We start from the raw sequence: 13,263 nt of genomic DNA on the forward strand, positions 1-13,263 counted from the left end.
AGAAACCGATTTTCTGAATGTATCGTGTTCTGTATTTGTCTCATAGATCTTATCTTAACAAATACATAATTGGTGTGTGTCTAACTCGTTATTGGGTATGACCCGACTTGGATCAAACACAACTAGCCACATTAACCTAATTATGTGTCTCGGGCATATGGTTTTCCAACAGGACCTTCATCTTTACCAATTTATTTCTTTTTAAATTTAATTGTTAACCAACTTCCCACCAACGATTTTCCAGCGGCCGTAACTTTTTCATATGTTAATATTTTTTTAAGAAAATTACACCACAAAAATGAGCATTTTATTGTCTTTAATTTGGGTATGGTATTGCTATAGTTTGTTCCGATTAAAATTAGGATGTTACGTATGGGTGTTCACAATTCGGTTTTAACTGTTTCTAAGTTAAGCAATAAGTCAAACTGTCGGTTCATATTTTTCATTGAAAACTGAAACTGAATCGTTGAAAATTCAAACTGAATCATTACTAATGGTTTGGTTTCACACATTGAGCTTCAATAATAAGTTTACTGACCGGCCTGATTTTATATGACCAATCTTCAGTATAAAGCATAAGCCAAACCGTTTGCTATGGTTTGAACATTCTGAAACCAGCTGACCAAAAGTGATGATTGGTTTAAAAGTTTTTTAAGGTTTCAAACGAACCTTGAACATCCGTAATTTTTACATGATTACTAGAATTTTCGTTCCCCGCCGCATCGCACGACCATCCGTCTATACTATATATAATGTAGCTTTTATGTGCAAATTAAGACACTAGGTTTTTAAGTAATTTATAGTATTCAAAGCATTATGTACACCCTATAAAGCTTGTAGCATAGGGGCAAAGTTGTCCACTACAAAATATGTTTTACGTAAATTCAATTTGTTAGAAAATAGTTACAAAATTTGCACTTAAACTTTACTAACCTTTTGTAAATTTAAGAAATTGTTACAACTTTAACCTCTCATCTTTACTCATGTATTTGTCAGGTTTATATATTTTCTTATTTTTCTTCTATATCTCTAAATATATTACGTTTAAGGAAAAAACAGAGCTTACCGATGCATCGTACTTTTTTGTCGACATTTTCATATAAAATTTATTCAATACCGATGTACGGTTTATAATGTACAAGTCACTAAAGCATTAATGAACATTTCAAATATGTAATTATAAATCAATAAAATGTTTAAACACATAAATATGCAGTAATGTACAACCCATGTTCTGTTTTAGTTTGTAAATCCTGAAATTACAAATTCAGTCCTCCATTTATACAACTCACATTACGAAAACAAAGCAATAAAATCAACTCAAATTAATGTTGTACGAATTTGTAACGGCTTCATAAAAAGTATAAAGGCCAAACTTCAACCGTGGGCATAACCGTTAGCAACGGGTTTTCGTCGAAAACCAAAAACGACCGGCCAAAAATTAATGAAAAAATCAACCGTGAAATCAAGCCATTGACCAACTTGAACGGTTTTGCGGTTTTAAATCAAACAACAAACACCCATAAACTTATTACATGATTACTAGGGTATGTGTTTCCCGCTGCATCGCGCAGACACCCGCCTAGTAGACTAGATAGCGTATATATGTTATTCTTTCATGACAGCCATGAAAATACAATATGCTTTAAGTTGAGCGTGATTCTTGATCATTAAGCGATTATTAAAAGAATATATATAGTTGTAGTGGCCTAAAATACAAAAAAAAGCCGTCCAAAAAAAGTTAGAAAGTAATTATATATTAGAACATGTAATTTGGTCAAAAAGTTTTAGATATCCTTTTGATACTTTTAAAAATTAATTAATATTTGCTTGTATTTTGTTAGTATTCAAGTAAATGATCAAAGGACGATTAACTCATTTAATTTTGTATCTATTCGTATCTTTTTTTTTTTTTTTGTATTTTTCTTTTTTAACATATTTTGAAACCACCTCAATATTCGTGTAAACTTTCCTGAACGGGATGTAAATCGTCTATACTGGAAAAAAAATGAGATTTTTACATATTTTCCTTTCTAAACTATGTAAATTACATATTTTTCCAAAATACAAGTTTTTAGTGTAAAATGTATAACGCGCTTTAATGATGGTTTGGAAAAATATGTAATTTCAAAGTTTAGAAAGAGAAAATATGTAAATGACTCAAAAAAATAACTAATTAATATTTTCTACTATGTTGGTGTTGATAATTAGGAATGGCAGGTTTGAACTAGAAAGCCCAACGTCCATATAAGCCCATATCCAAAATGAAAACAGGCCCAAGTGAGATAAAATAAAATGAACACAATTACACAATTAATCCATAACATTTTCTATAAATAACAAAACTTGATACTAAAGTTTAAACATCACATGTATGGGTACTAACTACTAAGGCTTTAATTTCGTAATAATGTTATGTACTAACTTTAACTTTCGTTAAATGTTAACAAAAATGATAGGCATTGACAAAAAACTGAGGGCATTATTGTCGTTACACCTTCTCGCTCGTATTGCTATACTAAGCAGAACGTGAAGAAAAAAAACAAATGTGGCACTGGTTCCAAAAATAACAGCATCACCATTGTTCGGATGGTATCGGTTCTATTTGTTTTGTTGATGGCGGAAATTAGTATAGTTTACGAGCCAAAAAGAATTGCATTATTCCGAACACAATTCGGTGGGTTACAGTACCCATACTTGCTATTATTATTACTATATATAGTTAACAAGCTTGGTGCCGCAAGTGGCATGTTTGGCCACTTGACGGCACCGTATTAATCGGTGATTTTTTAGTTCAGTTACAATAATAAACGTAATGGAAACCGACCAAAGGTCAAAAATTTTGTTGTTTTAGTTCCGGAACCATAAAAAATCTAAAAGGAACCGACCGAGTTCGCGCAGACTCGCGGCCTTATTTAAAGCCCATGACCGATGACCCCCCTCCCCCCCCCCCCAATTGGTCATTGGTCCACCTCAAGTTTTATATTTTTTTTCGTTTTTTAGTTCCGGTACCGTAAGGTATGTAATCAAAACTGACCGAATTCGTGTTAAGGTACCGCCTCAATGCTCTGGACCGACAACGCTTTGGTTTATCACCGTCCGGGTTTGCCAACCAAATAAACATCGTCTTAAATATTTTGTTTTCTTATATGTTAATGTTTTTATATGTTAATTTGAAGAATTATTTTTTTTGGGTTTTAACCATCAAATTTTACCAACAGTGTCTATATCGTAACGAACGCTGCTGGTACTAACCGAATTCGTATCAACTAATGGTCGTAACACTCAGGTTTCAACGCTGGGGGTTTGCCAGCTGCTCTGCCGCAACACGCCGAGTAGAAAGACTCGTTGCTTACAATATAAAAAATCTTGAAATGGAGACATTTAGCATTATTCCTAACACTTTGTATTTAAATGTTTTCCACAATTTGAGTCAGACACATTTTTCTCTTAAAATCTTGAAACGGAGACAAAAGGATATACTTCCATCACCACACTAGACCATCAATCACCACTTACAAGTTACAAGTACATTCAATGGGGAGGAACATCACACGAAATTGCCCCACATTGGAAAGTTATGATAACAACATTAATTTATGGTATGGTATCAAGTCATTTGAGTACAAATTACGTTTTGTTTGTTCGTTCTTATTAGTATTTTTTTTTAATTTAGTTAACCATAGTAGTTAACTAAAACAGCGTTCAGTATATAACTAATATTTTGATCGGTCTAATTTGGACTACAGCCCAGATATTTCAGTATTTGACAACTCACAACACTTTGTTTTATATAGGAAAGGGTGGGAAAAGTGGGATTCATTTTATAAAACAAGATATTTGACATTTATTTTATATGACAAATAGTCAAAACATTTGGGGTGTTTGGGATTCCTTATTTTTTACCTTCTTATGATTTATGAAAAAGTCATAAGTTACAACCTTGTGACTTATGAAACTTTTTCATTTACACATTAAGCAATCCCAAACACATTTTTTAACTTAAGGAATACCAAAAACTATAAGTTGGTATATTTGAAAAATGAGAAATGAAATTATGTTCAAAGGCTTACAGGTATTGATCAATACATTCAAAGAAAATATAAGACGTCTCTCATTCTTATGGGTAAAGAATATGGGCAATAAGTGTTTACATTTTAAAGATTTTTGTTGCAATCAATGTTTTTATTGTATTGGCAAATTGGATTTTAATAATCCCAATTAACTGTTATTGTCCGATAATAATCTCAACTTCGTTTATTGCCACTGATGGTCACAAATCAAAAAAAATGTCTCTCAATGATCCCCCGTTAAAAAAAAAACTTAACGGCGTTAAGGTTTTTTTAACAGTGGACCATTGAGAGCCAATATTTAAATTTGGGACCACCAGTGGCAATAAATGTAGTTACGATTATTGTCAACTAATAGCATTTAAGTGTGATTATTAAAATCCAATTTACCTATTGTATTTGGGCGTAAACTTGGTGTATTCAATCGATGACTATTGGCTTACTAACCTTTTTGTTATTAAAATCAGCTGTTCAAAAAGGGAAACTCCCAATATATTTGTTCAACTTTAGGCTTTTTACACGACGTTCTCATAACCAAACCAAGCCAAACCAGAAACGCGATACATATCCAGTCTGATTAGTTGAACCCTCCACTTAAACTAGTTGATCCGACAAATCAAACCAAACAACCAACTTTGATTAAATGTTTTCTTCAGAATTTAATTTACTGTTCATTATCTACATCTCACATTATACAACTGTCTGATATCATTTTCTTTAAAAGACTATCAGTTTGTAACCAGTGCAGCTATAAAAATATCGGTCTTTTTCAGCCTAGTTATTTCCTTAAAATCAATCAACCACAATCATAAACTACATACTTAAAATCTTTTTAAAAAATAAACAAAAATAGAGAATATAATACTTAACTCTGTGATTGTGATCAGAAAAATAACCCCTCTCACTACAAAGATTATATCATTATATCTATAATAATAATAATAATATCCTGTCCCAATAACCCCACCAACTGATCAATCATGATCCAACGGCCCTAACACAAAGGACACCTAATCAACCCATTCTCATTGCACAACGTACAACTCCTAAAGCCACCTTTCTCACTGTAACACTTATGGCTTCCCCTGCACTCGTCACACACAATAAACCTAAACTCACCGCAAACCTCACAAACTCCGGCAGCCGCCGCCGGTAACCGCTCAACAAACTTCTTCAACTCGCCGGTCTCGTGCAGTTGCTTCACTTCCTCTGCTCCGCCTATATACCTGCCACCGATAAAAACCCTAGGCAAGTCCAATTTTGACTGGTCAACGTCCACGTCACCAGTTTCCGCCATGATGTGTTGTAACTCGCTTAGGAATCTGGAGTCCATTGATAGATCTCGTTCGTCGATTGACACGCGGAAGCCGCGTAAGATCGATTTAACGCTGCGGCAAGCTTCGAATGTCGGCCGGACGATGCGTAGGCTCGTTGTGTATAACACTACACGCTTTTCGGCTCCTGGAATTGAAATCACACGGTCGGATTTCGTTAGTTTCTCGGCCGTGACGGATTGGTTGAACCCGGTGAAGATTTGACCGAATTAGGGTTTAGTTTTGTGGCAAACTGAGCCGGAATTGAAATTACACGGTCGGATTTCGTTAATTTCTCATGCGCCACAGCGTAGGTTGAATCCGGTACAGATTTGGCCGAATTAGGGTTTAGTTTGGTGGCAAACTGAGCCGGAATCGAAATCTGACGGTCGGATTTCGTTAATTTCTCGGCCGCAGATGCATTGGTTGAATCCGGTATAGATTTGGCCGAATTAGGGTTTAGTTTGGGGGAAAACTGAACCGGAATCGAAATCAGACGGTCTGATTGGTTCAATTCCTCAGCCGGTTGGGCATTATTTGTAGATTTGGGGGAACTAGGGTTTTTATTGGTGGCAAACGCACGTGCGAATTTGTTAGCAAGGTGAACTCGGTGGAAGATGGATAACCGTCTAGGTGTGGTGGCGGCGGCGGCGGTTGAGCAAGGCGACAGTTGAGGATCTAGGGTTTGGTTGAATCCATTATTATTATTATTAATATCGTCTTCTTCGGCGAATAGATTCTCGACGTCTTTTAATGATGTGCGATTGAAATTGAGACTTAGAGAGTGTCTACGACGGGTCGGAACATCAATAGGATCGATTTCACGGCTGGATCTCCGTGGTGATCTCCACATCTCAGGTCAGATCACAGAAAGCCTAGTTTTTCGACGGCGTATTGATTTGATTTGAATTGATTGGATTGGATCTGAATTGAATTTGAAGGTTTGGTTGGTGAAATGAAGGAGTGATTTTATTAAGGGTTTTGAATTGAAGATTTAAAAATGGTGGATATGAAGGTATGGTGTGATGAATAGAATAGTATTTATATTTATACAAATGTGAATGTAAAAGAAGAAGAAGAGATGAAATTTCAATTTGGACACTAGTTGCTCTTTTGTGACCATTCCTTTTAATTATGACTATATAATTAATATTGGTGAGCAACTGAAAGAAATTTACCATTTTTATGTGTGTGATTTATATGTTATTATAGAATTAATTTTTTGCTGAGTCAAAGTTATAAGGGTTGTTATCAAGTGTGTCTATTGAGGTTTTTTTTTTTTTTTTTTTTTTTTTTTGAATGTTCAAGCTTTCCTCCTACTATTTACATTATACCGCCAATACCAGGAATCGAACCCTGGACCTCTCACCCAAAGGCCAAAGCCTTTACCATCCCACCAAAGTGGTGATGGCGTCTATGGAGTTTGCTTTTAACGAAACTCACGACGTGACGTGAAAGACGTGCACGTGTTTTTGTCTTTCAGTGAAGGGATAAATTACTTCATGTGGACGATGTGATGATTTTGTTAGAAACAATCGATTGCTGGTTTTAGAAACTAAATGTGTTACGTTTCGTTTAATAGGATATGTTTTTACTGATTGCAAGGTTTTGATTCATGTATTATTATAGATTGCGATATCAAGGATAAAGTCACATTTTATGAAAAGGAATTTGATTTATATATGGCTTTTGCAATCAATGAATCAGTGAATGCATTATTGGGCCATTTTCAATTCATCTTTATAAATGGATAAAAAGAATTAGGTAGTGTTATTTTTTAGGTGAAATCCTTTTGATTTTAAATTTATAAGCTACAAATTGATAAAGATTATGACAATATCAACCATTTTATAAAACTAGTCGGGTCAAGGCATCCATCACATGAAACAAAAAGGAAAGATATGCTCGTTAAGGAAGCATATATTTCCTATAAGAAGATTCGACTCTAAGTAGAGTTGCCTATTTTAATTAAAGAATTTTCCAAACTTAAAATTGGAAATGATATATTTGTACACATAAAAAGAATGCTGTTAATGCTGTTTACTTGTATGTAATAACTTAATTGCAAATTAAAGATAAAATATGTTGTTGATATCAACATAATATACGCTGATAAAGGTCTAAAGTTCGAATCCGATTTCAACTGGGTTTTATCGTAGTGGTCTTCCAGCTGCGGGTTTTTCTGAGAACATGAGATGGTGGCTTGGACTACCTAGCACCAGCGCCGGCTATGAAGCAGGGCATGGTGGTCGACCGACCCTAGCCCGATCACCTTGATAGCCTAGAATTTTTTTCAAATTATATATAATTTTTTGGAAAAAATATGTATGTGTTTAAACACAATTATCAACTCATTTAAGCCAATGTTATAATATAATTTTTTTCGCACAATCCAAATCGTGACTAAGTAAGCTCGTTTAAAAATTAAATTGTTTAAACTCAATAAAAAAAATCTTTTACTTAAGACCCGATTTTTTTGCCTTCAGCCCAAAAATTTTTAACAATTCTCGGAGACGGCCCTGCCTAACGCTGTCTACGATCGGGGACGTATGAGGTCTCCTTTTACCATTGGATTACCCCGAGCAGCCGGGTTTTATTCGTTCGTCGTTAAAAAAATATGGAATAATAACTAGAAATATGTTTTTTCTTTCTATATTCTAGACTATATAAGATTTGTATAAATAGATCTTTCGTTTTAGTTCGAAACTATTATATCGGTATAAAATAACATGCTTTCTTATAAATGTGTAATTTGATAATTTATCGTCTATTCTCACATGATTCAATCCGGTGTGTTTACTAGTACTCATTTTTGATCGAACATGTGGGACAGATAAATATTGACGGTATATTTTTCATGTGCAACAATTTATGAATTCATGATTATGTAATTATTAGTGCTTTGATTTAGCTAGCAAAAAGCATTTTAATTGTCTTAAAAGTAAGACATGAAAATTTATGGAGGGAAATAACTAAAACTTAATCCTATTTTGTTCAATAAATCGTCCAAACTTTTAGCTGGAAATTGTTCAACAAATGTGCTTAAGTTTAATAATGGAGAGTAATTTTCTAAAACGTTCAAGGGACATGCAACGAATCCAATAACATTGATTTTCTATCTTAACCTCTTGAAAGCCACTTGCCCTACACAACTTGCAATGTATCTTATACCAATGGTTAGTAGTGCATCGACAAGGTCCTTTATCCGAATGATCTCCCGTTAGTGAAAGTCTCTCGTTTTCGCAATGGGTCTCTCATTGTATCTTCGTTCTCCTTGGCTATCATGAGTGGCTCTTGCTCTTTATTTGAAAGCGTATCGATCTACAAACACCACCACAATCTCCATAATCAAAGAACTCCTAAAACATGACGTGTGAATTTGTGGAAGCTTTACCATATCTTCTTTACAACCCAACCCATTAATCACATCCTCTATGTCACACCCCGACCAAAGGCGGCAGAACATGCCGAGGTGTAACGATTGTCCATAAGCACATGACATTAATTAAAGTGACAGTATTTAATAAACTCATTTCATTTCACAACATCGAAAATGTCATATAACAATTATCCATAAAATAACCATAAACAAGATATCACAAAATATGGCAAATTTGATATTGTTCATTTTTACTAATATCCTAAGGTCTTTGATGTCGTTTTCTTCACAATCATAAATCAACCAAGATACAAACCTGCAACATTTCATAAAATAAAGTTTGTCAACACAAAGGTTGGTGAGCAATTCATAAGTTTATCATATTAGTATATAATAAAGATAGCAACAAAACTTGCATACGAAACGATAAATAAAAGTGGTAATTTGGATAAATAGATATCGCTAAACACATTAGCGACACCTAGCTATAAGGGGATGTCAAATAGTCTAGGATTTTATAGTTATCGTTAATTGCATTACGTTAACGACCCCTTGCTATAAGGGGATGCCAAATAGTCTAGAATTTTATAGTTCCGCCAACCAAAAGCGATAAACACATAGGCATATAAGCATAGAACACCAAATCGAGCAATTATTTAGGTAAAGTATACAGCTAGGTTTGTGGTTTAAGATTCAAATATAAAGCATTTTGTTGAATAAGTATGAAATGTCACCCTCAAAATAAACGATGGAAAATGGGGTATGAAGTACTCACCTTCAAGTAGTAAACTTGAAAGATGATAATTTGGAGATTTGTCGGAACGACGAGTTTAACGCACAATGCCTAAAAAGAAAAGAAGTCTTGAATTTAGAAAGGTTGTCTTGAAGGTCTTTAAACAAACTAAATGTTAAGAAATGTAAATAATTGAAGTTCAAGGTTTTAAAATGTAACTATTTAAGAATTTATAATAATAACCCTTTAAAAATGTAAGTTTGCTCGAAACCGGGTTAAAGTATCTAACCTTAATTTTTACTCAACCTATGTTAAGTAATAAGGTGGGTAAAATGCAAGAATGCAAATCCCTTTGGAATAAAGATACTAAAACGGTTTTTTTTATCGAGTGTTCGGGTTGTCGGTTCGGGTCTTGATAATTGGTCAAACCCAAAGTCAACTTTCCAAAATATTGAATGTTATGAGATAACTCAATAAAATTTAATAAGACTTAACCAAGTACGTAGTTCCATTATTTTAGAACTAACAACGCACGTTAAGCGAGTGTTCGGTTTTGTCGGTCCAAACTTTGTTATGAGATCAAGTTGGATCCAACATTTCCAAGTACTTAAGAAAATATTTAAAAATCAATTTGTAACAATTTTTAAAGAAATATACAAGTCTTGATGGCAAAAAAAAAACACACTTGTGTGTCTTAAACGAGTAAGAATCGGTTTGGTTCGGTTTCCATCTCACAACAAGTTCATAGATGGTTTCCACATGTCCAAACACTAAAGAACTTGTATAATAATGTACAAATAAAAATACTTTAAGTTTTACAACAAAAAGTTAACAATAAAGTCTTTAAACAAAAGTTCGGTTTTCGATTCGGATCGTGTTTCGGGTTAAGACCGAGGTAAGATTCTACAAACCCATAAGCATAGAATTTGTAAAAATGATTTTAGAAACTTAGATCTAACAATAAGTATGTTTAAACAATTATTTTACAAAACTAGTAACAAAGTTCGGTTTACGGTTTAGAGCTATTTACGGTTAAACCGAAGCATAGACTCTTAAAAACCCATAACCATGGAACTTGTAAACATGACCAACAAACTAAAATAAGCAAGATTAATATGTATGAACAAGTTATATAGATGTATATATATCAAGGACACGAAGTCCTCCATTTATGAGGTCCGAAACCTCACCGACCGGAATCCGAGAAATAACTACCAAAGGTAAACAAGGGGTGTATATTATATATATGTTGCACAACCATAAATAAGTATTAATAAGGCTACATAAACTAATTAGGATAAAAGACTAAAAACCTTCAAAAACACTTAAGAAGATAACCTTGAATCTTTGATGTTTGAGAGAGTTTTTTTTTTTTTTTAGTTGTAGCAAGGGAAAATGAAGAGGAAAGATGGTGTATATATAGGGTAATGTTGGTGGTCAAATATGGGTGTAAGACAGGAGTTTTCATGCAAAATGGATCAAGACAAAAACACAAAACAACAAAAAATAAATAAATAAATAATAAATAAAAATAAAAATAGGATGTTTTCAAGACCCAACAAGTGTGAAACAATATTGTAACATAAATCCATCATTTTGATTATAACATAAGCTTCGGTTTACAAATCGGGTCGGTCTACATAATAAACAAATACAAAAGGTGCAATAAACTAGACTTCTATTCATTTTTTTTAAATCTACCTATCTACCTATACTAATAAAAGAAAATAATAATGATGACGTGTCAGCTCCATATTCTTTCTTGGCTAAATTTTCCCGCTCAAATTTCTAATATCTATTTATAGACATTCTAAAAACTTCTCATATTATAAATAAAGATTATATATTTTAAAATTGATCACTTCTTTATAAAACAAATAACTTGGACAATTCCTTACAAAACAAATAGCATTTAATGCAATTTACATGTGAAAATATAAACTAAAATTGGAATTGAAATATTTAACCAATTCCAATTTAAATTTATAATATATAATAATGTCATGCATAACAATATAATAAAATATACTGATAATAATGATATACGATTTCTTAGATTACGTGTATATTTAAAAAATAAATAATTTTCCTTAATATCTTAACTTTTTTAAATATCTATATTTTGTAACATACCAACAAAAACATGTATACAAATATTATCTAATTTAAAAAATCTCTTCATATGTAAAAAACAGATTTACATAAAAAACAAAATTTTAGGGATTTGTGACATTAATAACTGATCAACCCAATATTTATTCAATATAAGGTTAAGGGTAGTGGGGCTTGATCCAAGCCCAAGTGATCCAATATATTTACGACACGTAGGCGGTGACGTGGCACAGGATCAAGCCCCAGAGGGTGTAGTTGTCCAGGTGATCCGGGGCTTGATTGAATTTTTTTTATTTTTTTTAAATAATTTAAAACATTACATTAATAATAATATAAAACATTACATTAATAATAATTTAAAATATTACTAGTCTAATACAAGATTATCGGGTCTTCTATCCCACAAATGCTCAACCAACTCATGCCGAAGGTTGTTGTGTATCTCACGACTCTTGATGATATTTAAGTTGTCGAGTCGTTGTTCATTGATGATCGTCGATTCTTGTCTTGGAATATCACCTTGGTAGTTTTCACAAATAGCGTGACCATCGTCTTCTAGTATCATGTTATGTAGGATTACACATGTGTAGACGACTTCTGTCATCTTCTCCCTTGTCCAAAATTTTATTGGATTCGCCAATATTGCCCATTTTTTCTTTAAGACTCCAAACGCCCTTTCAATATCTTTTCTGGCCGATTCTTGTCTCTTCGTGAAATACTTTCGTTTGTCAGAAAGTGGAGACGCATAAGCTTAAACTAGTGTCCCCCATTCGCTGTAAATACCATCAACGAGGTAGTACCCGTACTTGAAGTGTTATCCATTTACAAAAAAAGCCTGAGGGGGTTCAACCCCGTCGATAAGGTCATCGAATATCGGTGATTGATCGATAACATTGAGGTCATTATTTGACCCGGCAACCCCAAAGAACGCATGCCAAAACCAAAGATCCTGTGACGCCACCGCCTCAAGTACAATAGTAGGGCCAGGGTGATCACCTCGGTGGAATTGACCTCGCCAAGCAGTAGGACACATAGCCCAACCAACATGCATACAATCGAGGCTACCGAGCATCCCGGGGAAACCATGCCTTTCACCGTGCACCTCGTATATGCGTTGGATATCATACATTGTTGGTTTACGTAAGTATCTCCGCTTGTATAGCGATATGACCCCTAAATATAATTATTTAAAATTATATAAATAAATGTAAATAATAAAATTTTAAATAAAATTATATACCTTTACAAAAGTGGTTAAGCGAATCGCGTCCGGTCTTTTTAGCCATTTGTAGATACTCGTCCAACATGTCTGAGCCAACACCATACGCTAGTTGCCGAAGAGCGGCGGTAATTTTTTGAGTAGGCGTGAACCCGGGATGACCTCTAGCGTCATCCCTTTGTTGAAAATACTCAAAGTGCTCCGGCAAGTCATTTGCTAGACGCATGAATAATTGTCTAGTCATTCGAATAACGAGTTTTAAAACTTTCCTCATCATATGCGGGACCGGGGCTAAAATAGTGACGTATCAAAGTTTCATTAGCAGTCTTTCGATCACGAAGACGTGGTTGCCCGAATAATGGGGCTCGAGGGCGTCTTTGATCGATCAAAAAATTTATCATCGTTTGAACCGCTTGACAAATGAGTTCGTCTTCTTC

The 13,263-nt window shown here is 33.8% G+C and overlaps 1 protein-coding gene across 1 annotated transcript; it reads right to left on the reverse strand.

Annotated features, from left to right (window-relative positions):
• Window positions 1–11,974: 11,974 nt before the first annotated feature.
• Window positions 11,975–12,736, reverse strand: LOC143559267 (uncharacterized). Its single transcript, XM_077047900.1, has 2 exons — window positions 12,434–12,736; window positions 11,975–12,325 (listed from the first exon to the last, which is right to left on the reverse strand). The coding sequence occupies exons 1-2, from the start codon at window positions 12,734–12,736 to the stop codon at window positions 11,975–11,977; spliced, it is 654 nt and encodes a 217-aa protein (XP_076904015.1).
• Between the last annotated feature and the right edge of the window lie 527 nt (window positions 12,737–13,263).

The sequence above is a fragment of the Bidens hawaiensis genome, unplaced genomic scaffold, assembly GCF_021521415.1.
Source record: "Bidens hawaiensis isolate Kalapana, Puna unplaced genomic scaffold, B.hawaiensis_p1.1 tig00019799_1, whole genome shotgun sequence".
In the NCBI taxonomy this organism is placed as follows: Eukaryota; Viridiplantae; Streptophyta; class Magnoliopsida; order Asterales; family Asteraceae; genus Bidens; species Bidens hawaiensis.

Coding starts and splice junctions, on each gene's coding strand:
- LOC143559267 (XM_077047900.1), bottom strand. CDS start 12,736: ATGTATGATATCCAACGCATATACGAGGTGCACGGTGAAAGGCATGGT. Junction 12,326..12,433: donor AACCCCCTCAGGCTTTTTTT/GTAAATGGATAA, acceptor GACAAACGAAAG/TATTTCACGAAGAGACAAGA.